Source organism: Somniosus microcephalus, chromosome 17, assembly GCF_052327205.1.
Source record: "Somniosus microcephalus isolate GS21.2 chromosome 17, FLI_Smic_1.0, whole genome shotgun sequence".
Classification (NCBI taxonomy): Eukaryota; Metazoa; Chordata; class Chondrichthyes; order Squaliformes; family Somniosidae; genus Somniosus; species Somniosus microcephalus.
This window is the reverse complement of record NC_141003.1, coordinates 6,092,846-6,120,345: the sequence shown is the minus strand read 5'-3', so window position 1 is coordinate 6,120,345 and position 27,500 is coordinate 6,092,846. Positions and strand designations below refer to the sequence as shown.

Here is a 27,500-nt window from a genome sequence, read left to right as displayed (position 1 = left end):
AACAAAGGAAAGCTTTTGACTTCCCTGGAGGGCCTCTTCGTCCTTTCCAGCAGCTCCGACCCGCTTCAGGCTGGAGGAGAATCCCAGTGGATTCCTTGCTCTGACCCCCAGTGGATTCCTCGCTCCGACCCCCAGTGGATTCCCCGCTCTGACCCCCGGTGGATTCCTCACTCTGAGCCCCAGTGGATTCCTCACTCCGACCCCCAGTGGATTCCTCACTCTGACCCCCGGTGGATTCCTCACTCTGACCCCGGTGGATTCCTCACTCTGACCCCGGTGGATTCCTCACTCCGACCCCCAGTGGATTCCTCACTCTGACCCCCGGTGGATTCCTCACTCTGACCCCGGTGGATTCCTCACTCTGACCCCCAGTGGATTCCTCACTCTGACCCCCGGTGGATTCCTCACTCTGACCCCGGTGGATTCCTCACTCAGACCCCAGTGGATTATTCGCTCAGACCTCCAGTGGATTCCTCGCTCAGACCCCGGTGGATTCCTCACTCTGACCCCCAGTGGATTCCTCACTCTGATCCCCAGTGGATTCCTCACTCTGACCCCAGTGGATTCCTTGCTCTGACCCCAGTGGATTCCTCACTCTGACCCCCAGTGGATTCCCTGCTCTGACCCCAGTCGATTCCCCACTCTGACCCCCGGTGGATTCCTCACTCGGACCCCCGGTGGATTCCCTGCTCTGACCCCAGTGGATTCCCCACTCTGACCCCCGGTGGATTCCTCACTCTGACCCCGGTGGATTCCTCACTCCGACCCCCAGTGGATTCCCTGCTCTGACCCCAGTTGATTCCCTGCTCTGACCCCAGTGGATTCCCCGCTCTGACCCCAGTGGATTCCTCACTCTGACCCCCGGTGGATTCCCCGATCAGACCCCCAGTGGATTCCTCACTCTGACCCCAGTGGATGGGAGTGGGCCTTTGGCATAGCGGTAGCATCCCCGCCGCTGGGCCAGAAGGCGTAGGGTTTCGAACCCCGCTCCAGACAGTCCCGGCAAGTGGAGTCGGAGCTCTGGCTCTAAATTCTGGGTTGACATCCAGCGGGATACTTGCGTCCGTGGGTGTGGGTGGCCCCCCCCTCGTATGGGTTGTGGGAGCCCGTAAAACCCTCCCGCCATAGGACTAACCACCCTAATGGCTGGTACGAAGATGGTTACGGTCACAGAAGGAGCGTTAATCGCTGCCAGAAATCCTTCCACCACTTCATACAGTTCCCCAAAGGGAACAGTGTGAAGACACGTACGACGACGACGACCCCAGTGGATTCCTCACTCAGACCCCAGTGGATTCCTCACTCTGACCCCGGTGGATTCCTCACTCTGACCCCCAGTGGATTCCCTGCTCTGACCCCAGTGGATTCCTCACTCAGACCCCAGTGGATTCCTCACTCTGACCCCGGTGGATTCCTCACTCTGACCCCCGGTGGATTCCCCGCTCAGACCCCCAGTGGATTCCTCACTCTGACCCCAGTGGATTCCTCACTCAGACCCCAGTGGATTGCTCACTGTGATCCCGGTGGATTCCTCCCTCTGACCCCGGTGGATTCCTCACTCTGACCCCGGTGGATTCCTCACTCTGACCCCCAGTGCATTCCTCACTCTGACCCGTGGATTCCCCGCTCTGACTCTCGGTGGATTCCTCACTCTGACCCCCAGTGGATTCCTCGCTCAGACCCCGGTGGATTCCTCACTCTGACTCCTGGTGGATTCCTCACTCTGACCCCGGCGGATTCCTCACTCTGACCCCAGTGGATTCCTCACTCCGACCCCCAGTGGATTCTTCACTCTGACCCCAGTGGATTCCTCATTCAGACCCCAGTGGATTCCTCACTCAGACCCCAGTGGATTCCTCACTCAGACCCCAGCGGATTCCTCACTCTGACCCCAGTGGATTCCTCACTCCGACCCCCAGTGGATTCTTCACTCTGACCCCAGTGGATTCCTCACTCTGACCCCAGTGGATTCCTCACTCTGACCCCCGGTGGATTCCTCACTCAGACCCCGGTGGATTCCTCACTCTGACCCCAGTGGATTCCTCACTCTGACCCCGGTGGATTCCTCACTCTGACCCCGGTGGATTCCTCACTCTGACCCCGGTGGATTCCTCACTCTGACCCCAGTGGATTCCTCACTCTGACCCCGGTGGATTCCTCACTCTGACCCCAGTGGATTCCTCACTCTGACCCCAGTGGATTCCTCACTCAGACCCCGGTGGATTCCTCACTCAGACCCCAGTGGATTCCTCACTCAGACCCCAGTAGATTCCTCACTCAGACCCCAGTGGATTCCTCACTCAGACCCCAGTGGGTTCCTCACTCAGACCCCAGTGGATTCCTCATTCAGACCCCAGTGGATTCCTCACTCAGACCCCAGTGGATTCCTCACTCAGACCACAGTGGATTCCTCACTCAGACCCCCAGTTGATTCCTCACTCTGACCCCCAGTGGATTCCTCACTCTGACTCCCAGTGGATTCCTCACTCTGACCCCAGTGGATTCCTCAGTCTGATCCCAGTGGATTCCTCTCTCTGACCCCTGGTGGATTCCTCACTCTGACCCCGGTGGATTCCTCAGTCTGACCCTGGTGGATTCCTCACTCTGACCCCGGTGGATTCCTCACTCCGACCCCCAGTGGATTCTTCACTCTGACCCCGGCGGATTCCTGAGTCTGACCCCCGGTGGATTCCTCACTCTGACCCCCGGTGGATTCCTCACTCTGACCCCCGGTGGATTCCTCACTCTGACCCCCGGTGGATTCCTCACTCTGACCCCCGGTGGATTCCTCACTCTGACCCCGGTGGATTCCTCACTCTGACCCTGGTGGATTCCTCACTCTGACCCCGGTGGATTCCTCACTCCGACCCCCAGTGGATTCTTCACTCTGACCCTGGTGGATTCCTCACTCAGACCCCAGTGGATTCCTCGCTCAGACCCCGGTGGATTCCTCACTCTGACTCCCAGTGGATTCCTCACTCTGATCCCCAGTGGATTCCTCACTCTGACCCCAGTGGATTCCTCACTCTGACCCCCGGTGGATTCCTCACTCTGACCCTGGTGGATTCCTCAGTCTGACCCCCTGTGGATTCCTCACTCTGACCCCGGTGGATTCCTCAGTCTGACCCCCGGCGGATTCCTCACTCTGACCCCCATTGGATTCCTCACTCTGACCCCGGTGGATTCCTCAGTCTGACCCCCGGCGGATTCCTCACTCTGACCCCGGCAGATTCCTCACTCTGACCCCCGGTGGATTCCTCACTCTGATCCCCAGTGGATTCCTCACTCTGACCCCAGTGGATTCCTCAGTCTGACCCTGGTGGATTCCTCACTCTGACTCCCAGTGGATTCCTCAGTCTGACCCTGGTGGATTCCTCACTCTGACCCCAGTGGATTCCTCACTCTGACCCCCGGTGGATTCCTCACTCTGACCCTGGTGGATTCCTCAGTCTGACCCCGGCAGATTCCTCACTCTGACCCCTGGTGGATTCCTCACTCTGACCCCCGGTGGATACCTCACTTTGACCCCGGCGGATTCCTCAGTCTGACCCCCGGTGGATTCCTCACTCTGACCCCCGGTGGATTCCTCACTCTGACCCCGGTGGATTCCTCACTCTGACCCCGGTGGATTCCTCACTCTGACCCCGGTGGATTCCTCACTCTGACCCCGGTGGATTCCTCACTCTGACCCTGGTGGATTCCTCACTCTGACCCCGGCAGATTCCTCACTCTGACCCCCGGTGGATTCCTCACTCTGGCCCCCGGTTCAAATACCATTGGGCTCCCACTGATGCCAAGGACCCTGATTGGATTCGATACATGTAGGGAACTTGCTGTCAGAATCTTTCTGCATTTCCCCCCCCCTCCCTCCTAGTGCGGAGGTGCCGAGTCCCTGCTGACTTCCCAAGATCCCTGAGGGAACTGAAGCTGTGACGTCGAGGCGTTGGAAAATATGAAGGTATGGCACAGAGCAGATCGAAAGAGATTGTTTCCAGTGATTGAGCAGGAATCGAACAAGGGAACAAAGACATACGATTCAATGTAAGAGATTTCGGACAGAGAGCAGCAGAAAGTTTTTTTGCACAAAGGGTTGTGAGTTTGTTGAATGCACAACTGGAATTAGTGATTGTTATAAATCTCATCATCGAGAAAGTACATATGAAATAACACTGGACGGCCAGCTGGTGGCGCCGTCCAAGGAGTATAAATACTCGGGCGTTGGCCCAGCTTGCCAGGGACATTTTGTAAAGACAAGGAGCTAGTGAAGTACAACTAGACCTCCATGTTCTGAAATAAGTTGATTAAAGCCTTGCTTTATACTCAAACCAAGTGCGTAGTGAGTTTTATTACGTCAGTGATTGAAACAGAGACCGTGTCAAGATTTCAGAGTAGGTCAGATCGATGGTTACATAGAATTACATCGGATATACAGCACAGAAACAGGCCATTCGGCCCAGCCAGTCCATGCCGGTGTTTATGCTCCACTCTTTCCTCATCTAACTCTATCAGCGTAACCCTCTATTCCCTTCTCCCTCATATGCTTGTCTAGCCTCCCCTTAAATGCATCTATACTATTGAAGAAAAGGGGGAATAAAGGGATATGGGAACAGAGCGGGTACATGGGATTAAGATACTGCTCATGTGGAGGATAAAGACCAGCACGGACTGGTTGGGCCGAATGGCCTGTTTCGGTGTTGTAATATCTACGTATTGACCTTCCACTCTGCGGCCCTTGTAGCGAGAGAGCTAAACCAGCCAAATCCTTGAATAATGAACACCCCCGATTTCAGTGGTCGGGTTTGATCTGCTGGTGAGGTTGGCCCCGATTGCTGACTATAAGGAGGTAAAATGATCATCGGAATGGTTTTCAGCAAGTCCTGAGGATAAATGTTTCATCGACTGTTCCACCTTCCAAACTGAAGGTGAAACCGTGGCGGGGAAGTAAGACAATAAAGTGAGTTGATCCAAAAGGTGTGAGGTCAATAGGATAGAGGATGTGAAAGCAAGCCAAGGTTAGAATACTAACAGAGAGTGGGGAGGAGAATGGGGACAGAAACGGTTCAAGGAGATGAGCAGAATTAGTACTTAAATAGTTTAAGTATTTATTTTTATTTGGTTAGTGTTACAGCAATAAATCTCTTGACATCTCAGTACCTTTTATTCTTCTTCACTTTCTCTTCCATGGCTAATGGCACATGAGACAACCCATTTCTTCCATTATTTCTCCCTATCTCTGTAATCTCCTCCAGCCCTACAACCCTCCGAGATCTCAGCACTCCTCTAATTCTGCCCTCTTAAGCATCCCTGATTATAATCGCTCCACCATTGGCGGCCGTGCCTTCTGTTGCCTGGGCCCTAAGCTCTGGAATTCCCTGCCTAAACCTCTCCGTCTCTCTCTCCTCCTGTAAGATGCTCCTTAAAGCCCACCTCTTTGACCAAGCTTTTGATCACCTGTCCTAATATCCCCTTATGTGGCTCGGTGTCAAATTTTTAAAAGATCTGATAACACTCCTGTGAAGCTCCTTGGGACGTTCTACTACGTTAAAGGTGCTATATAAATGCAAGTTGTTGTTGCTTTAAAAATTTTCGTAACAAAGACCCTTTTTTGTAATATGTGGACAGGCCATTAGCCTGACTGGGAGGGGGGTTCCAGTACTCCACTCCCACTGAACACGAGGACCCCGCTGGATATCAAGCCAGTGTTCAGAGGCCTTGCCCCCAGAAGGTTTTATTACTGTATTCATGTTTGTTTCAGTGTGTGAGCGGGAGCTGTTTTAATAAAAGATGGCAAGGGACGTTGGAATTTGCCTGGATCTGTTGAGTTTAGACACCCGAGTTCTGCAAAGGAGGCTTAACCTAAAATCAAATTGAAAACCCAAGAGGGAAATTACCCAGGTCGATATCTTCCATTTGGAACCTCTGTGAGTAACCGTATTTATTGAAGAATGCCTCAAAAATCTTCTCCTTTGCTTGTCCTATAGTGTCGCAATCCAGAACATCCACTTCAAGAGTAGAGTTGCTGTCCAGATCATTGTCATAGTCAGCTTCAGTGCTCAGTTGGAATGAAACATCCAGTTTCTGTCAGGAGCAAGATCACACTGTAGTAAGACCCGAGACGTTAAAGAATATTTTCATAATTTCATAAAGACATGGTTAACCTCCTCATCTGAAAACTAAAGCCCAGTTTTGAGTGAGGAATAATTCCTCAGTTACAAAATGAGGGAACAGTGCAGCCAGAATTTAAACATAGGGAGGGTTACTACAGAAGATTCTGCTCAATTACAGATCTGTTTAAGAGAGAAAGTATCACTGGTCGATTATAGGCATTTTATACAATTACTGGAACACACAGTCCTGGGAAGCAACTGGTCCAGGTGGCAAGGGCCTTCGCCTTTGTGCATTTTAAACCTTCTCCATACCACTTTGGGAGCTGGGCATGAGGCAGTATCTTTAGAAAAGAAATCCCTAATTTGCATCTCGTGCAATTGGTGTCTGCGCACTGCGCAAAACGTCACAGTGATCTTTCAGACTTTGGGCAGGTGAGAGCCTTGCCGAGATGGATTACTGAAGGTATCTGATAAAGTTCCACATGTCCCGTCATTCACAGCATTTCTAAACGGTTTGAAGAACGCTCCTGTTAATGCCAGAATTGCCGTTGATTCCAGACACATGGTCAAGTGGGAAATATGGAGAAATAAAAAGAATTGAAAAAGATTTGGGCCAAGTTATCAGGCAGGATAGGAACTGACAGATGGATTTTGATGCAAATAAATGTGAGCTAATATATAATGAAACACTAAATATTCAAAGAGTCTATTATTAAATGTGGAAATGAAAAAAAGATTCAGGTGTGATTGTTGATAATTTGCTCAAAGTTTACAGTAAGGCTGTACCAATAAAGTTTTGCAAATACTAGGATAGGTTTTGAGGGTGTTTACTATAGTTTGAAACAGGTTATTTAAACCTGATAAAATCAGTGGTAAAGCCACATCCAGAACACAGCTTGCATCTTTCGAAAGGGCATTGTTGTGTCAGTGAAGTTCCGGAGAAGAACTAAAAGGTTAATTCAAGGCCTTTGTGGTCAAGGTCATGAGAAGAATGTTGCAGAGCTGAGCTTGCTTTCATTGATAAAAAAATTTGAGGGACACATAACGAGATCTTTAAAATGCCGAGAGGCACAGATGGTGTAGATATTTGTAGGCCGAGACCGAGGCTAGGAGTGAAGAACTACAGGGAGCACTTTTAAAATCAACAAATCTCAAGTGAGACTCGAGAGAAGGAGAATTGTATTTTCCCACCAAGTATTGGATCTCAAAAGCATTAAATGCTGATTAACTCCTTCAAAAAGCAGCTCGATAAATATCCAGTTGGGAATAAGAGTGTGGGTTTAAGGATTGGGTGTAGATTGAGGTAATCAAATACTCCATGCAGTGGGTGTCCTGAACCCAAAGGACATGGGCTTCAATCTGTCAGTGGACACAGGAACATCATAGGGACTTGTTGAATGTTCTTTCACTAATATTGTCACCAGTAATTTCTAGGCTATATATTTTAAAGTATAATTTACTTATTGGGGGGGGGGGGTTGAGACTCAGAAATTGGTGGGGGAAGGGGGTGATTTACTGGCCGTCCTGTTTATGGGGCACCTGGCAGGGGAACAGAGGCAGACCCTTGGTTGGCTAAGATGGGCCTGATGTGATGTTCAGGCAGGCCTGTCAATGGGTGGGAGGCTGTTTGCATGTGTAAATCACAGGACCTAATTGTAGGACCCCGATTGCAATTGTCGATCTGAAATAGACAGTGTCTGCCTCGCACGCTCCACCCGTTTGCACCAGACAGTGAGTGGCCAAACTAGAGATCTTTAAAGGGCCTGCCGGGGCTGGTCCAAAAGAAAGCCTGAAACAGTTGTCGGGGAATTCTTGTGGGGCCAGACTGCTCGGCCTGGCCCCCCTGCTGTCAGATGCTGGGTTGGCCTCCCCCCTACTCTCTGCCGCGTTCCGGCGTGGTTTGTTCCAGGAGATGTTCCCGGTTCAGCGAGCTGGGCAGATTGCCGGCTGTATTATAATAAGGCCCGGACTTGATAATGGTTCCGGCCTCCTGCATTCACCAGGATGATACCGGGGCTAAAGGGGTTAAATTATGAGGACAGTTTGTATTCCCTTGAATATAGAAGATTAAGAAGTGATCTACTTGAGGTGTTTAAGATGATCAAAGGATTCGATAGGGTAGAGAGAGGGAACCTGTTTCCTCTGGTGGAGGAGTCCAGAACAAGGGGGCAGAACCTTAAAATTAGAGCCAGGCCGTTCAGGAAGCACTTCTTCACACAAAGGGTGGCGGAAATCTGGAACTCTCTCCCCCCAAAAAAGCTGTTGAGGCTGGGGGTCAATTGAATATTTCAAAACCGAGATCGCTAGGTTTTTGTTGGGCAAGGCTATTAAAGGGCATAGAACCAAAGAAGGTGGATGGAGTTAAGGTACAGATCAGCCATGATCTCATTGAATGGCGGAACAGGCTCGAGGGGCTGAATGACCTCCTCCTGTTCCTATGTTCCTATCAATCCATCGGGCGGGGACGGCGAATGCACCATCGACTTCGCGGTGTGTTTGGGCCAAGTTTCAAAATCACACCCCTCCTACCCGGGAGTGTGAGGAGAGCAAGCGTCAGGAATTGGGTTAGCTGGGTGATTCAATGCAGCAGATTAACCCTTAAACTTGGAGAACAAAGGCTGATTCAAGAGGGCGGAGGGCTCGGCCTGAAGCACGTCGGGCATTTATTTGGCCAGGCAGCATCCATGGAGAGAGAAACAGAGTTAACGTTTCAGGTCTGGGACCCTTCAACAGAACTGATGAAGGGTCCTGTTATGTTCATAAATAAAGAGACGTTTTCATTATGAACAGCTAGCTTGAGCTAGTCATTTATTCAGCCATGTGGACTAGTGTACAGGCATCCATCTTGACTACTGCCTTGTGGGTAGCCCCCTATTAAACATACAGCTCCACCTAGTGTACCATTCTAGAATGACATGTTACTGATCATTACATCCCCCTTCCTTAGAGGTTAAACAAAATCAATATCAATCATAATGACATAAACATCTTCACAACAGTCAACACATTTTCAAAGCTTTACTTTATGAACTCTAAGCTTTTCATTCTTTTATTATAGTTTTCTTTGTACTCAAAGATTAAGTCTATCAGGCATTTTTACTTCACGTGTGGATCTTCTCAGCACAGGTAAGTCTGATGTGTTTTCATGAGAGCCTGTATGTGTGTTTGTGTTAGATTGTTCTGGTGGTGAGTGACAAGATTCAGTTGCGGCATTGTCATCGATTTGCTCTTGGATAGTTTCTTGTGTTTTCAGGAGGGAACGGCGGTTCCTCCTGAGAATCTGTCCTTCCTCAGTTCTAACGGTGTATGACCTTGGTCCTACTTCCTCAAGAACTGTAGCTTTCCTGTTCCATGCATTTGGATCCTCAATCCTGACAACATCATCCCTTGTCAATGGTTTCAGAGTTTTGGATGACTTGTCATAGTGTGATTTCTGTTTCAGCTTTAACAGTTGAAGTCTCTGTCTTAGTTCCTTACTCTGCTTTTCTTTTGCACGGCAGGGTAGCGTGGTGCGCAACTTGCGACCCATTAGGAGTTCAGCAGGTGAAGAACCAGAGTCTAAAGGGAAGGCTCGGTAGCTCAGCAGGGCGAGATAAGGATCAGACTTGCTTTCTGTTGCTTTCTTCAGTAGCTGTTTGAGAACTTGAACACCTTTCTCTGCCTTACCATTTGACTGAGCATACAGAGGACTGGGTGTGATGTGTTGAAAGTCATAATGTGCTGCAAACTGTTGCCACTCCTTACAGTTGAAGCACAGACCATTGTCGCTAACGGCAATCCTGGGAATTCCATGTCTGGCGAAGATGGATTTAACATGCATTATGACACTGCTTGCTGATGTGCTTGAGAGCAGCGCCATCTCAGGATAGTTAGAATAGTAGTCAATCACTAATAGATAGTCTTTACCATTCAAATGAAAAAGGGCCATACCAACCTTTTGCCATGGTGCTGTTGGTAAGTCAGCTACTATCATTGGTTCCTTTGCTTGTTTGTTTTGGTGTTTCTGACATGTCTCACATATGCCTATCATGTTCTCAATGTCCTTATTTATGCCAGGCCAATAAACAGTGTCTCTTGCTCTCCTTTTGCATTTTTCAATTCCAAGGTGTCCCTCATGAATCCTTTTGAGCATGCCTTGACGTAGAGCCTGTGGAATGACTATTCTGTTCTGTTTTAGTAATAGTCCACTTGCGACACTCAACTCTGACCTGATGTGATACTACTTTGGACAGGAACCTTTTGGCCAACCATGATGAATGTTCTTTATTACTGTTTGTAACACTGTATCTTTTACTGTTTCTTCTGCTATTTGCTTTGATTTTGTGTCTGACACGGGCAGCGCAGCAGTGACCATACTCACATGAACATCCACGTCTTCCTCAGTAGAGCTCACATGACTCATTGTGGGTGCTCGGGATAGTGCATCTGCTAACACTATGTGTTTGCCTGGTGTGTAGATCAGTTCAAAGTCATATCTTTGCAGCTTCATCATGAGTCGTTGAATCCTTGGAGACATCTCATTCAGGTTTTTTTTTATGATGGCAACCAGTGGGCAATGGTCTGTCTCAACTGTGAAGGTGGGAAGTCCATATATGTAGCCATGGAACTTTTCTAGTCCAACTACCAAGCCTAGACACTCCTTTTCAATCTGGGCGTATTGACACTCAGAATCAGTCATAGACCTGGAGGCATAGGCAACAAGCTTCCAATATTCACCCTCTGCTTGTAGCAAGACCGCGCCTAGGCCATCTTTTGATGCATCCATTGACACTTTGATTCTCTTTGTTGGGTCAAAGAAGGTGAGTACAGGTGTGGTTGTCAGCACTGTTTTGAGGTTCATCCACTCTTGTTCATGTCTTTCTGTCCATGCGAACTCATTTGTTTTATGTAGCAGGTCTCGCAGACAGGCTGTCTTGGCTGACAAGTTAGGAATGAACTTTCCAATGAAGTTTATCATCCCCATGATGCGTAGCACTCCTTTTTTATCAGTGGGTCGGGGCATGTTGAGTATGGCGTTTACTTTTTCCATATCTGGCTCTAATCCTTTACCAGATAGATTATCTCCTAGGAAAGTGACTTCCTGGATGCCAAACTGACACTTGGCTTTGTTGAGCTTCAGTCCATTCCAGCGTATGCTCTGTAGCACTTTAGAAACACAGAAACATAGAAGATAGGAGCAGGAGTAGGCCATTCAGCCCTTTCGAGCCTGCTCCGCCATTCAACGAGATCATGGCTGATCATCCAAACCCTAGCACCCGGTCCCTACACCGACAGCCATCTTACCCAAGCCCTATCCCTGTAACCCTGTAACCCCACATATTTAATCCCCCCTAACACTAAGGGCCAATTTTTATCATGGCCAATCAACCTAACCTGCACATCTTTGGACTGTGGGAGGAAACCGGAGCACCCGGAGAAAACCCACGCAAGCACAGGGAGAATGTGCAAACTCCACACAGACAGTCGCCCGAGGCCAGATTTGAACCTGGGTCCCTGGCGCTGTGAGGCAACAGTGCTAACCACTATGCCACCGTGCTGCCGTGTTCTTTCAGTGTGGAGCCCCAGATGATGATGTCATCAACATAGACCCGAACTCCTTCCAGACCTTCAATTATGTGTTCCATCGCTCTATGAAAGATTTCCGATGCAGATATTATCCCGAAAGGCATTCTGAGGAAACAATACCTGCCAAATGGTGTGTTGAAGGTGCTCTCTTCATCCAGTTTTAGTTGCCAAAATCCTTGTGAGGTATTGAGCTTTGTGAAGTATCTGGCACCTGACATTTCACTGGTGATTTCTTCTTGCTTGGGAATCTGGTAGTGTTCACATTTTATGTTTGCATTTAAGTCCTTTGGATCCATGCATACTCTTAGATCATTGTTCTTTTCCTTTACACATACCATGAAGTTAACCTAGTCTGTTGGCTCTTCGACTTTCCTGATGACTCCTAGTGTGGTCATTCTGTCCAGTTCTTTCTTGAGCCGGTCACGCAGGGGTGCTGGAACTCTCCGTGGAGCATGTACCACTGGCTGAGCATCCTCCTTTAGCTGGATCTTGTAAATGAATGGTAGAACTCCAAATCCTTTGAACACATCCTGGAAATTACTCACTACAGAATCCACTGAGTCATCTGGTCTGCTTATGGCACAGTTTATACGGTAGACTCTCTTGACCAGTTCTAAGTCCTCACAAGCTTTGTCACCTAGTAGTGAATCAAGTCCTTCAGCCACAACAGAAAACATGAGATGATGCACTTTGTCTTTGACTGTCACTTTAAGTCTGCATACACCTAAGCTATCTATTTTCTGTCCATTATAGTCCTTCAGTAGTACTGACTTTTTCTGTATTTTGGGCTTTTTGTTCATATTTTTAATATCACTCATACTGATTAAGTTTGCTTTTGCCCCAGTGTCTAGTTTCAATGTAACGAATGCTCCATTTACCTGCAGTGGCATCATCCATTTGTCCTCTTTTACTGCATTAACTTTATGTTCAGCATTGTCCATTCCTGAGGGCTGCACATTTTCTGTATCCTTTTCTATATTGTCACATGACACCATTCCTACAAAAAATGTCTCACTTAAATCAGTGTCCTCAATCACATTGACTTGTTGCCCTTTCTTTGTTTTTACTTTTGAAAAGCATTGCTTGGCAAAGTGATTCTTTCCATTACATTTTGTGCACATTTTCCCAAATGCTGGGCATTGTCTTGACTGGTGCTGGTAACCACAGCGTTTACAATTAAAAATTCCATCCTCCGATTGCTTTGCATTTCTGTTCTGCCCATGTTTCTTCCCCTCGTAGGACACAGCACCAACAGCAGCACAGTCACTCATTACAGTCGCATCATTATTAATTTCACTGAAAGTCTTTGCGTGCTGTTGAGCTAGCTCACTGGCATGGCATATTTTCACAGCATCCTCCAATGTTAGTTCAGTTTCTCTCAACAAACGTTCCCTGGCTTTTTTATCATGAATACCAAACATAATCTGGTCACGAATCATGGATGATTTCAGTTCAGAGAAATTACATGTCTGTGCTTTCAGTTTCAGATCGGTCACAAAACTATCAAAAGTCTCATTTTGCTGCTGTGTCCATGAACGGAACACGTACCTCTCATAGGTCTCGTTCTTTTTTGGAGAACAATGTGTATCAAACTTCTTTAGCACATTGTCCATTTTTTCTCTGTCCTCCTCTTGATCAAATAGAAACATATTAAATACCTCTATCGCCTGTGGGCCTGCAACCGTGAGCAGTAACGCTATTTTCCTTGCGTCTGGCATTGTACCAAACCCGATGGCGGCAATGTAGAGTTCAAATTGTTGTTTGAAAGTCCGCCAATTGCAGTCAACATTCCCCGTGAGTTTCAAACCCTCCAGTGGCTTCAAATTCTCCATGTCGCGTTTCACAATATTCAGCAGATATTACCAATCCTGGTATCATGTTATTATGTTCATAAATAAATAGACGTTTTCATTATGAACAGCTAGCTTGAGCTAGTCATTTATTCAGCCATGTGGACTAGTGTACAGGCATCCATCTTGACTACTGCCTTGTGGGTAGCCCCCTACTAAACATACAGCTCCACCTAGTGTACCATTCTAGAATGACATGTTACTGATCATTACAGGTCCCAGACCTGAAATGTTAACTCTGTTTCTCTCTCCATGGATGCTGCCTGGCCTGTTGAGTATTTCCAGCATTTTCTGTTGTTATTTCAGATTTCCAGCATCCGCAGTATTTTGCTATCGTATCGGGCATTTATTTGTTGCTTTAACCACTCATGGGACAGGAAGCACAGCACGGAGCTGGATCCAGTTCAAGAGTCACAACAAAGCCTGACAACGACCTTGGGCTGTACGCTGTACTCAAGTGTCAGCTTGGCTCTTTTAGTTGCACTCTTGCCTCTGGCTCAGAAGGTCGTGGGTTCAAGGCCCACTCAGAGACTTGTGCACCTATTCTAGGCCCTGCACTCCAGTGCAGTACTGTGTTGCACTGTCAGAGGTCGGATAAGATGTTCAATTGAGAAGCTAAAAATTCCATGGTACTATTTGGAATTGAACTGGGAATTCTGTTGGCAAAATTCCTCCATCAACCAAAAACAGATGAACTGGTTATTCATTTCATTGCAGCTCTGCAGGATCTTACGATGAGCAGAATGGCTTTCACATTTGTCCACACTGCACTTTGAGGTAATTAGTTGTATGTAAAGTGCTTTATGTGTTTTGGGAGAGGTGATGACATGCTATATAAACGCAGGACTTTCTTTCCTTTGCTCAATGAAGCACACAGAGGCTGGGAGCAGTGCCTGTTGTCCACATGAGCAAAAGAAAGAAATCATTTGGTGTAGTATAAAATGGAACCAGTTTAACCACACAGGAACACAAGCTGGGGCAAAGTAATGGGAAAAAAGGAACCAATGCCGGTAACTTCATTATTTTTTCATGAACATGACCTTGTGGTGTGAAACCATTAAACCAACAGGACTGAAAAAGCAGAACAAATCTTACTGACCTTCTGAAGTGAATGTTCTCTAGCACCTTTCACCACTTCAGGACGTCCCAAAGTGCTTTACAGCCAATGAAGTACTGTTTGAAGTGGAGTCACTGTTGTAATGTAGGAAACGCAGCAGCCAATTTGTGCACAGCAAGCTCCCACAAACAGCAATGAAGTAAATGAACAGATCATCTGTTTTAGTGAAGTTAGTTGAGGGATAAATATTGGCCAAGACACCGGGAGATTTCACTTGCTCTTTTTCAAATAGTGCAATGAGATATTTGATGTCCACCTGAAAGCTAACACCACGCAATGCTCTTCCCCCATTCTCCAGAGGGTGATGACTCGTGTGGGGTACAGTTCAGTAGCCACCACCTGCCCTCTCCCTCTCTCTCTGTATGGTTCCCACATACCTTTGCTGTCATCTCTTTATGCCTCACACTCCCTTTTTCATTCTTTCTGTAAATCTCTCCTTCCCTCTGTCTCTTCCTGTGTGCCTCTCACCCATTTTCTCTGTAGGTGTGTGTCTTTGTCTATCTCTCCATCTCTCAGTCAGTTTGGGAAACCTGAAGGTTGCTCACTCATTAACCCCATGGGCACTCGGTCACTGCACCTTCTAGGTTGTCTTTGGTAAAGGACGTAGGGGAAGGGAGAGATTCTACTTGCTGCCGTCATTGCTGTTGATATACTACAGGTTGTCAGCAGAACAGGAGTGTTCTCCAGTGTCCTAGCTAACATTCCTGCCTCAAGCAACATCACCAAAATCAGATTAACTGGGTTGAATTTCAATCATTCACAAGAGGTGGCACTGCAATGCCCCCATTGGCGGGAAGGTGCAGTTACAGCCTGCCAAGTTTACATAGGCGGTTCCCATTGTGAACTATGGAATTTATATATGGGATAGTTGACAGGAGCTGAATGCAGATGTAAGGTTTTTAATATATTATTTAGACAATTGCACCATTGGAGCCTTTTTTGAAGTTTTACTTGTTCACCTCAACATTTTGTGAACAGATTAAATACTTAAAACGTTGGGGGTGAATGTCCAATTTCACCCCCTTTTGCATTTTAAACACAGGCTGACACTAATATCTCAATTTCCATGCAACCTTAGCAAGTTCAGAAAAGGGAACTGTCATGATTCTCCATTAGCCGCTGAGGAGGACCTAGCTTGTTGCAATGTTACGGCAACATGTTAAAACCTTGTGAACAGGGGATGGAATCACAGCAACCTATTAACAGTTTCAATTGTAAAGAGGCGGGTAATATCATTTACTGGAACAGTTCTCATTAATTCCAGTCTAATGATGGATTCATTAAAATAAGGAAGCAGGCAAATTCTTTAAGACTCATGAGGCTCTGTTAAAATTGTTGTTACTGTAACATTGCAAATGAAGCAGGAAAGTAAATCCTCACCGTTTTGTGGCAGTGAAGAGCTCCATTTTTATGTGATTAATGGTGGTTAATTAACACGTGCAGATGCATTTTCTGCCATGATTAAGATTGCACGTACCAGAGTTTTAAAGTCGGTCACCTGCCACAATAGCCAGTCTTCGTTTAGCGTGAACAATGCTTTACCGCTGACCGCATCCACTGGACCCAGGTTAATCCGCTGCTTTATTGCGGACACAAGCTTAAATAATGGCTCGCCAACAGATTCCTGCAATGAGAAGAGCACCAACTCTCAGGAAATAAAGCAAAGCGTATCAGCTCTTTCGTGAAACCCAGTTATTAAAGGAAAGAAAGACTTGCATTTCGATCACACCTTTCACGACCACCGGACGTCCCAAGGCGCTTTACAGCCAATGAAGTACTGTTTGAAGTGTAGTCACTGTTGTAATGTGGGAAACACAAGAGCCAATTTGGACTCAGCAAGCTCCCACAAACAGCAATGTGACAATGACCAGATCACCTGTTTTAGTGATGTTGGTTGAGGGATAAATATTGGCCAGGGCACCAGGGAGAACGCCACTGCTCTTGTTTGAATAGTGCCATAGGATCTTTTATGTTGACCTGAGAGGGCAGGCAGGGCCTCGGCTTAACGTCTCATCTGAAAGACGGCACCTTCGACAGTGCAGCGCTCCCTCAGTACTGCCCCTCCGAAAGTGCAGTACTCCCTCAGCACTGCCCCTCCGACACTGCAGTACTCCCTCAGTACTGCCCCTCCGACAGTGTAGCACTCCCTCAGTATTGCCCCTCCGACAGTGCAGCGCTCCCTCAGTACTGCCCCTCCGACACTGCAGTACTCCCTCAGTACTGCCCCTCCGACAGTGTAGCACTCCCTCAGTATTGCCCCTCCGACAGTGCAGCGCTCCCTCAGTACTGCCCCTCCGAAAGTGCAGCGCTCCCTCAGTACTGACCCTCCGACAGTGCAGACCTCCCTCAGTACTGCCCCTCCGACAGTGCAGCGCTCCCTCAGTACTGACCCTCCGACAGTGCAGCACTCCCTCAGTACTGCCCCTCCAACAGTGCAGCACTCCCTCAGTACTGCCCCTCCGACAGTGTAGCACTCCCTCAGTACCATCCCTCCGACAGTGTAGCGCTCCCTCAGTATTGCCCCTCCAACAGTGCAGCACTCCCTCAGTACTGCCCCTCCAACAGTGCAGCGCTCCCTCAGTACTGACCCTCCGACAGTGCAGCGTTCCCTCAGTACTGCCCCTCGAACAGTGCAGCACTCCCTCAGTACTGCCCCTCCGACAGTGCAGCAGTCCCTCAGTACTGCCCCTCAGACTGTGCAGCACTCCCTCAGTACTGCCCCTCCGACAGTGCAGCACTCCCTCAGTACTGCCCCTCCGACAGTGCAGCACTCCCTCAGTACTGCCCCTCCGACAGTGCAGCACTCCCTCAGTACTGCCCCTCCGACAGTGCAGCACTCCCTCAGTACTGCCCCTCCGACAGTGCAGCACTCCCTCAGTACTGCCCCTCCGACAGTGCAGCACTCCCTCAGTACTGCCCCTCCGACAGTGCAGCACTCCCTCAGTACTGCCCCTCCAACAGTGCAGCACTCCCTCAGTACTGCCCCTCCGACAGTGCAGCACTCCCTCAGTACTGCCCCTCCAACAGTGCAGCGTTCCCTCAGTACTGCCCCTCGAACAGTGCAGCACTCCCTCAGTACTGCCCCTCCGACAGTGCAGCACTCCCTCAGTACTGCCCCTCCGACAGTGCAGCACTCCCTCAGTACTGCCCCTCCGACAGTGCAGCACTCCCTCAGTACTGCCCCTCCGACAGTGCAGCACTCCCTCAGTACTGCCCCTCCGACAGTGCAGCACTCCCTCAGTACTTCCCCTCCGACAGTGCAGCACTCCCTCAGTACTGCCCCTCCGACAGTGCAGCACTCCCTCAGTACTGCCCCTCCGACAGTGCAGCACTCCCTCAGTACTGCCCCTCCGACAGTGCAGCACTCCCTCAGTACTGCCCCTCCGACAGTGCAGCGCTCCCTCAGTACTGACCCTCCGACAGTGCAGCACTCCCTCAGTACTGCCCCTCCGACAGTGCAGCACTCCCTCAGTACTGCCCCTCCGACAGTGCAGATAGGAGAGAGTGATAGGCAGCTGACTGGCCTCTGGGGCATTATCCCATAGTTAAAGGACAGCTTTTCTCCCTGCAGCCTCTCCTGGTCTCAACATGCATAAAGTACAGATTCCAGTTTATAGAAGACTGTGTCTGCAGATGGAAACTGTCTGTCTGCCGTGAACTCGAGTTAAGAGTGTTAAGAGGAACTTTAACAATCAGGACGGGAAACTTTCTGACGGCTTTCCCCTAATGCAGAGGTTGTGAGGTCAATTATAGCATTTCTACTGTGACCTCAACTGAGAACAACTCGCTCAGCACAGACTGTGATCTCAGTCGGTATAGTTCAATACCCGAGACCTTCCTGGAATATCCGGCCCAGTACCATGTCTGCCAAGACATTTACCGCAAAGTCTTCAGCAGGACACATTTTTTTTTCTCCAACAGGAACAGCTTTTAATAAATTTAGCGATGGTATGGGCGTGTTACTGGGCCAATAATCCAGCGAATGTGACTTCAAATCCCACCGCGACAGATTGAGAATTTTAATTCAGTTTTTCAAAAAATCTGGAAATAAAAACCTGCTATCAGTAAAAGTTGCCATGAAGCTGTCGGATTGTTGTAAAAATCCAACTGGTTCACTAAAGTCCTTTAAAACCTGCCATCCTTACCCAGCCTGGCCCGTGTGCGACTCCAGTCCCACTGTGGTTGACTCTCTGAAGTGCTGTAGCCAGCCACTCAGTTATATCAAACTGATACCCGGCAGTTCAAGAAGGCGGCCCACCACCACCTTCTCAAGGCAACGAGGGATGGGCAATAATTGCAGCGATGCCCACATCCCGAGAATGAAAAAATAAAGCAAAAATGATTTGAAAACTGGACTGCAAGAAGAAATTATACGACAGCCATAATTACAATGGTCACTCACACACGCTTCACCGTGACAATAAAGCACAATGTGAACACAGTCCTTACCCTCAGAAAGCCGTACATGCACAGGGACACCCAGTTTGTCAGCAGTTTCTCAACAACCGTCTCTGTGCCACGTAACAGGAGCTTTGGCTGGGCGGTCGATCGATCCATCAAGTCTTTGAGCAGACGATCAAGCACACTTGTCAGGTAAACTAGGTTACTGTGAAATGCGATGGTGAGGAAAGAAGCAAACCTACACCTGTTAATGACAAATAGTCGGCATTTTCAGAATGGCATCTAGGAGTTCAGACCATGGAGTTAGGATAGCGTTCTAAAAGCAAAGCGTACAGCCCAATTTGTAACTGCACTCTTGAATGCCAACACGTGGGTGGAGTCTTGTCCCAGTGAAGATACAAGGTACCAGGGCTTAAAGGGTGAAATTAAAAGGACAGATTGCATAAACCTGGCTTGTATTCCCTCAAGTTTAGAAGATTGAGGGTGATCTAATTGAGGTGTTTAAAATGATAAATAGATTCTATAGGGTAGATACAGAGAAACTATTTCCTCTGGTGAGGAATCCAGAACAAGGGACATAGGGGGAGAAATTCGGTATCGCCCCGTTTGGGACGCAATTATCGTCCGGGCGCAAAGATTAGCGTCTGGCGCTAATTATTGCCTCCGACTGCAAACTTGGCTTCTATCGCCTCTGGAGGTGATTGGAGCACTAAATCAGGCGCTTCACACCTGTCTTAAGGTGCTAATGCCAAGGAGCGAGGCGCTACCTCAGAGCGCTGATGAAGCTCATGTGATGTCAGTCAGCAATGGAACACAAACACACTGGGGAGTTCTTAGAGGGGAGGGTCGATCTTGCTCTCCATCCACACCCTGCTCATTGCAGCCTTGAATCTCGGCCTGGAGAGACCTGTAAATCAAATCTGCTGGAAAGAACAATGGAGAGGCCCAGGGAAAGAGCTCAGAGTGCAGCCCCCATAGTCTCTTCTAAATCGATGCAAGGAAGGTCAAATCAAAATGAACCTGCAAAGTGCTGCTCAGTACCCAAAACTCCTTCACACAGCGTTGAATCTCTCCAGAAGTCTCTCTCTCTCTCTCATAATGCGTGGTGCAAAAATGTCGCCGATAAAAAAGGGCAGGAAGTGGTTGCCTTTAAATAGGGCTCCCCCAGTCCCTTCCTGACTGCAAAAGTTCCCCTCTACCTGTTGTTGCTAGCGGCAGGTGGTAAGGCAGGGGGCGCCACTCAATATCTGGTCCGGGGCGCTACCGGGGCATTGCACGCTCGACTGACGTCACGATCTGCCGGCGGTGGTGTTCAGCGCCGACGTAAAATTAGAGCCAGGCCATTCAGGGGAGATGTCAGGAGGCACTTTTTCACACAAAGGGTGGTGGAAATCTGGAACTCTCCCCCGCAAAAGGCTGTGGAAGCTGGGGGTCAATTGGAGCTTTCATGCCTGAGATTGGTAGATTTTTGTTGGGTAAGTGTATCATGGGATATGGAGCTAAGGTGGGTAAATGGGGCTAAGGTAGAGATTAGTCATGATCTAATTGAAGCATAGAGTCATAGAATGGCAGAACAGGCTCAAGGGGCTCAATGGCCAACTCCTGTTCCTACCCAAACAGAAGTTTATTAAAAGAAACTTTCTAGGGTATTGAAAATCAGCAATTCTATTTAATCTTTTAACAATGCAAGTTGTTGTTATCACGACTGGAAGTGAGACAGTGCAGTAATCCCAATGATCTGCCCACTATTGCCATATCTGTCCCTACGGCCAATTAACTACTCCTTCCCAGTTGGGCACCCCCAGAAATAAAGGTTCTTCTTGGCAAACCCTTCCTCCCAAAGCCCCACGTGAATTGAAAGATCTCCTGCCCAGCGGAAAGGAGGCGATTACTGAGAGTAGTTGTTCTGATACAAAATCTCAGTTCCGCTCTAGTTAAACTTTCTTAACAAAATCTCAGTGACACGATATTGCCACTGACAACATCATTCGATGGGGTCGAGTCAACCATTGAGGAACGAAGGAAAGCCCAACCGTTTTACAGAGCAATGCACCAACACTGAAAACTAACCGGTCTTTAATGGAGAAATCCCTTTGTTGCTCAAGAATGTGTATTAAAGTCACGAGAAACTGTTCATTATTCATGGAGTTGTACAAGGCGTTGAATCCCTCGTTCGGGCGATCATTGCTAGATGCCTGCTTCAAATGAAACAGCAGTGAAAAGCAGCTTGTACAGAATCTCTGCTTATAGTGGGGTAGGCTAGTCTATGTTCAGACAACAGCATAAAAGGAGAAATTAGGAAATATCTTTTTGAAATTATGTTACAGACGTTGATCATCTCGAAAGAAAAGGAAAGAGACAAAAAAATACAACTAAAATCCATTCTTGCATGTATATAAATTCAACTCTAACTGATTGGGCTACATCTTTCATCATTGTGGCTTAGAGAAGGCAATAACCGAAACAGAAACCGACGCAGAATAACCAACTCACAAGCTGAGAAATTCATGTTGGTGATATTTAGCAGAGAAATGTTCCCTGTTTTAACAGTGTTCCCGTGTCCACTGTTTTGCGCAGGCTTTGACACGCGTATTCAAGATGGGTCACCGCCTCCAATAAAATAAGGGACACAGGAATCTCACAATGGACAAACACTAAACCGGGGAGAAATCCGACTTTTCTTTGACTTCAGTGGAAAAGTACACCGGGCCGAGTGTAACGGGCAGAGCATAACATGGGTGGCATATTCGCTATCGCCCAATCCACACGCCACCAGATTAATGGGGCTACCGTCCAGGACCAATGTCAGCCCATTATATTCATGTATCACCAACAGTAATTCCAGGCCATAGTTCCACAAAACAACAAATGCTGCTAAACATGCAAATTGTACCTGAGGCACAGCATCGATCGGATCTCTGACAAAGGTCGGCGCACTTGCTCCCATTCCCGACTAGAGAGAGCATAAACAAGGACATAGCATAAACCCAGCATTATAAGGTACACAGGCATGAGCAAAAACCTTGGACTGAAATAATTTAGTCATCGTCTAGTTATGTAACGGGTTGAAAAAGATAAAGTTTCAGATGTTACCTCAGGAAAGAATGTTCGTGCAGCGAAATGTTTGTAATCCAGGAAAGGGATACTGCCGTAATCGTCGATTAGGTGCATATCTGATCCCTCAGTCTGTAGCTCAACAAAACCTTCAAAAAGAGAAGTTAAAGGCTTCAAAACTGCAAACATTTAGAGAGGCAGTGGAGGAAATAATCCCCATCAATCTGAACCCCTTCATGCCGATCATAATTTCCCAAAAGAGAGGCTGAACAATTGGCCCCCGATCCTCACTGATATTAGAGTATAACCCCCCGATCCTCACTAATATTACAGTGTAACGCCCCGATCCTCACTAATATTACAGTGTAACGCCCCCGATCCTCACTAATATTACAGTGTAACCCCCCGATCCTCACTAATATTACAGTGTAACCCCCCGATCCTCACTAATATTACAGTGTAACCCCCCGATCCTCACTAATATTACAGTGTAACGCCCCCGATCCTCACTAATATTACAGTGTAACGCCCCCGATCCTCACTAATATTACAGTGTAACCCCCCGATCCTCACTAATATTACAGTGTAACCCCCCGATCCTCACTAATATTACAGTGTAACCCCCCGATCCTCACTAATATTACAGTGTAACCCCCCGATCCTCACTAATATTACAGTGTAACCCCCCGATCCTCACTAATATTACAGTGTAACCCCCCGATCCTCACTAATATTACAGTGTAACGCCCCCGATCCTCACTAATATTACAGTGTAACGCCCCCGATCCTCACTAATATTACAGTGTAACCCCCCGATCCTCACTAATATTACAGTGTAACGCCCCCGATCCTCACTAATATTACAGTGTAACCCCCCGATCCTCACTAATATTACAGTGTAACCCCCCGATCCTCACTAATATTACAGTGTAACCCCCCAATCCTCACTAATATTACAGTGTAACCCCCCGATCCTCACTAATGTAAGTGTAACCCCCCCATCCTCACTAATATTACAGTGTAACCACCCGATCCTCACTAATATTACAGTGTAACCCCCCGATCCTCACTAATATTACAGTGTAACCCCCCGATCCTCACTAATATTACAGTGTAACCCCCGATCCTCACTAATATTACAGTGTAACCACCCGATCCTCACTAATATTACAGTGTAACCCCCCGATCCTCACTAATATTACAGTGTAACCCCCGATCCTCACTAATATTACAGTGTAACCCCCCGATCCTCACTAATATTAGTGTAACCCCCGATCCTCACTAATATTACAGTGTAACGCCCCCGATCCTCACTAATATTACAGTGTAACCCCCCGATCCTCACTAATATTACAGTGTAACCCCCGATCCTCACTAATATTACAGTGTAACCACCCGATCCTCACTAATATTACAGTGTAACCCCCCGATCCTCACTAATATTACAGTGTAACCCCCGATCCTCACTGATATTAGAGTATAACCCCCCGATCCTCACTAATATTACAGTGTAACGCCCCGATCCTCACTAATATTACAGTGTAACGCCCCCGATCCTCACTAATATTACAGTGTAACCCCCCGATCCTCACTAATATTACAGTGTAACCCCCCGATCCTCACTAATATTACAGTGTAACCCCCCGATCCTCACTAATATTACAGTGTAACGCCCCCGATCCTCACTAATATTACAGTGTAACGCCCCCGATCCTCACTAATATTACAGTGTAACCCCCCGATCCTCACTAATATTACAGTGTAACGCCCCCGATCCTCACTAATATTACAGTGTAACGCCCCCGATCCTCACTAATATTACAGTGTAACCCCCCGATCCTCACTAATATTACAGTGTAACGCCCCCGATCCTCACTAATATTACAGTGTAACCCCCCGATCCTCACTAATATTACAGTGTAACCCCCCGATCCTCACTAATATTACAGTGTAACCCCCCAATCCTCACTAATATTACAGTGTAACCCCCCGATCCTCACTAATGTTAGTGTAACCCCCCCATCCTCACTAATATTACAGTGTAACCACCCGATCCTCACTAATATTACAGTGTAACCCCCCGATCCTCACTAATATTACAGTGTAACCCCCCGATCCTCACTAATATTACAGTGTAACCCCCCGATCCTCACTAATATTACAGTGTAACCACCCGATCCTCACTAATATTACAGTGTAACCCCCCGATCCTCACTAATATTACAGTGTAACCCCCGATCCTCACTAATATTACAGTGTAACCCCCCGATCCTCACTAATATTACAGTGTAACCCCCGATCCTGACTAATATTACAGTGTAACTCCCCGATCCTCACTAATATCACAGTGTAACCCCCCCGATCCTCACTAATATTACAGTGTAACCCCCCGATCCTCACTAATATTACAGTGTAACCCCCGATCCTCACTAATATTACAGTGTAACCCCCCGATCCTCACTAATATTACAGTGTAACCCCCCCGATCCTCACTGATATTACAGTGTAACCCCCCGATCCTCACTAATATTACAGTGTAACCCCCGATCCTCACTAATATTACAGTGTAAACCCCCGATCCTCACTAATATTACAGTGTAACCCCCCCGATCCTCACTGATATTACAGTGTAACCCCCCGATCCTCACTAATATTATAGTGTAACACCCCCGATCATCACTAATATTACAGTGTAACCCCCCCGATCCTCACTAATATTACAGTGTAACCCCCCGATCCTCACTAATATTACAGTGTAACCCCCCGATCCTCACTAATATTACAGTGTAACGCCCCGATCCTCTCTAATATTACAGTGTAACCCCCCCGATCCTCACTAATATTACAGTGTAACCCCCCGATCCTCAGTAATATTACAGTGTAACTCCCCGATCCTCACTAATATTACAGTGTAACCACCCGATCCTCACTAATATTACAGTGTAACACCCCGCTCCTCACTAATATTACAGTGTAACCCCCGATCCTCACTAATATTACAGTGTAACCCCCCGATCCTCACTAATATTAGTGTAACCCCCCGATCCTCACTAATATTACAGTGTAACCCCCCGATCCTCACTAATATTACAGTGTAACAACCCGACCCTCACTAATATTACAGTGTAACCCCCCGATCCTCACTAATATTACAGTGTAACCCCCCGATCCTCACTAATATTACAGTGTAACCCCCCCATCCTCACTAATATTAGTGTAACCCCCTGATCCTCACTAATATTACAGTGTAACCCCCCGATCCTCACTAATATTACAGTGTAACCCCCCCGATCCTCACTAATATTACAGTGTAACGCCCCGATCCTCACTAATATTACAGTGTAACACCCCGATCCTCACGAATATTACACTGTAACCCCCCGATCCTCACTAATATTACAGTGTAACCCCCCGATCCTCACTAATATTACAGTGTAACCCCCCGATCCTCACTAATATTACAGTGTAACCCCCGATCCTCACTAATATTACAGTGTAACCCCCGATCCTCACTAATATTACAGTGTAACCCCCGATCCTCACTAATATTACAGTGTAACCCCCCGATCCTCACTAATATTACAGTGTAACCCCCGATCCTCACTAATATTACAGTGTAACCCCCCCATCCTCACTAATATTACACTGTAACCCCTAATCCTCACTAATATTACAGTGTAACGCCACGATCCTCACTAATATTACAGTGTAAGCCCCCCGATCCTCACTAATATTACAGTGTAACCCCCCGATCCTCACTAATATTACAGTGTAACCCCCGATCCTCATTAATATTACAGTGTAACCCCCCGATCCTCACTAATATTACAGTGTAACCCCCGATCCTCACTAATATTACAGTGTAACCCCCCGATCCTCACTAATATTACAGTGTAACCCCCGATCCTCACTAATATTACAGTGTAACCCCCCGATCCTCACTAATATTACAGTGTAACCCCCCGATCCTCACTAATATTACAGTGTAACCCCCCGATCCTCACTAATATTACAGTGTAACCCCCCGATCCTCACTAATATTACAGTGTAACCCCCCGATCCTCACTAGTATTACAGTGTAACCCACCCGATCCTCACTAATATTACAGTGTAACCCCCGATCCTCACTAATATTACAGTGTAACCCCCCGATCCTCACTAATATTACAGTGGAACCCCCGATCCTCACTAATATTACAGTGTAACCCCCGATCCTCACTAATATTACAGTGTAACCCCCCGATCCTCACTAATATTACAGTGTAACCCCCCGATCCTGACTAATATTACACTGTAACCCCCCCGATCCTCACTAATATTAAAGTGTAACACCCCGATCCTCACTAATATTACAGTGTAACCCCCTGATCCTCACTAACATTACAGTGTAACCCCCCGATCCTCACTAATATTACAGTATAACCCCCGATCCTCACTAATATTACAGTGTAACCCCCCGATCCTCACTAATATCAGTGTAACCCCCCGATCCTCACTAATATTACAGTGTAACCCCCCCGATCCTCACTAATATTACAGTGTAACCCCCCCGATCCTCACTGATATTACAGTGTAACCCCCCGATCCTCACTAATATTATAGTGTAACACCCCCGATCCTCACTAATATTACAGTGTAACCCCCCGGTCCTCACTAATATTACAGTGTAACCCCCCGATCCTCACTAATATTACAGTGTAACCCCCCCGATCCTCACTAATATTACAGTGTAACCCCCCGATCCTCACTAATATTACAGTGTAACCCCCCGATCCTCACTAATATTACAGTGTAATGCCCCGATCCTCTCTAATATTACCGTGTAACCCCCCCGATCCTCACTAATATTACAGTGTAACCCCCAAATCCTCACTAATATTACAGTATAACCCCCCGATCCTCACTAATATTACAGTGTAACACCCCGATCCTCACTAATATTACAGTGTAACCCCCGATCCTCAGTAATATTACAGTGTAACTCCCCGATCCTCACTAATATTACAGTGTAACAACCCGATCCTCACGAATATTACAGTGTAACACCCCGCTCCTCACTAATATTACAGTGTAACCCCCCGATCCTCACTAATATTACAGTGTAACCCCCGATCCTCACTAATATTACAGTGTAACCCCCCGATCCTCACTAATATTACAGTGTAACCCCCCGATCCTCACTAATATTACAGTGTAACCCCCCGATCCTCACTAATATTACAGTGTAACCCCCCGACCCTCACTAATATTACAGTGTAACCCCCCGATCCTCACTAATATTACAGTGTAACCCCCCGATCCTCACTAATATTACAGTGTAACCCCCCGATCCTCACTAATATTACAGTGTAACCCCCCCATCCTCACTAATATTAGTGTAACCCCCCGATCCTCACTAATATTAGT

General features: G+C 47.4%; 1 protein-coding gene across 1 annotated transcript in view; it reads right to left on the bottom strand.

Moving 5' to 3' along the window:
* LOC147105469 (uncharacterized) overlaps positions 1 to 18,878 on the bottom strand; it is a 28,381-nt gene extending 9,503 nt beyond the window's left edge. Inside the window, exons 1-3 of the mRNA XM_086010910.1 lie at positions 18,785 to 18,878; positions 16,117 to 16,263; positions 5,892 to 6,078 (exon numbers count right to left, since the gene is read on the bottom strand). Of these exons, the coding sequence (XP_085867036.1) occupies positions 5,892 to 5,910 (19 nt within the window). The 5' untranslated portion in view covers positions 5,911 to 6,078; positions 16,117 to 16,263; positions 18,785 to 18,878. The remainder of the gene's footprint in view (positions 1 to 5,891; positions 6,079 to 16,116; positions 16,264 to 18,784) is intronic.
* Between the last annotated feature and the right edge of the window lie 8,622 nt (positions 18,879 to 27,500).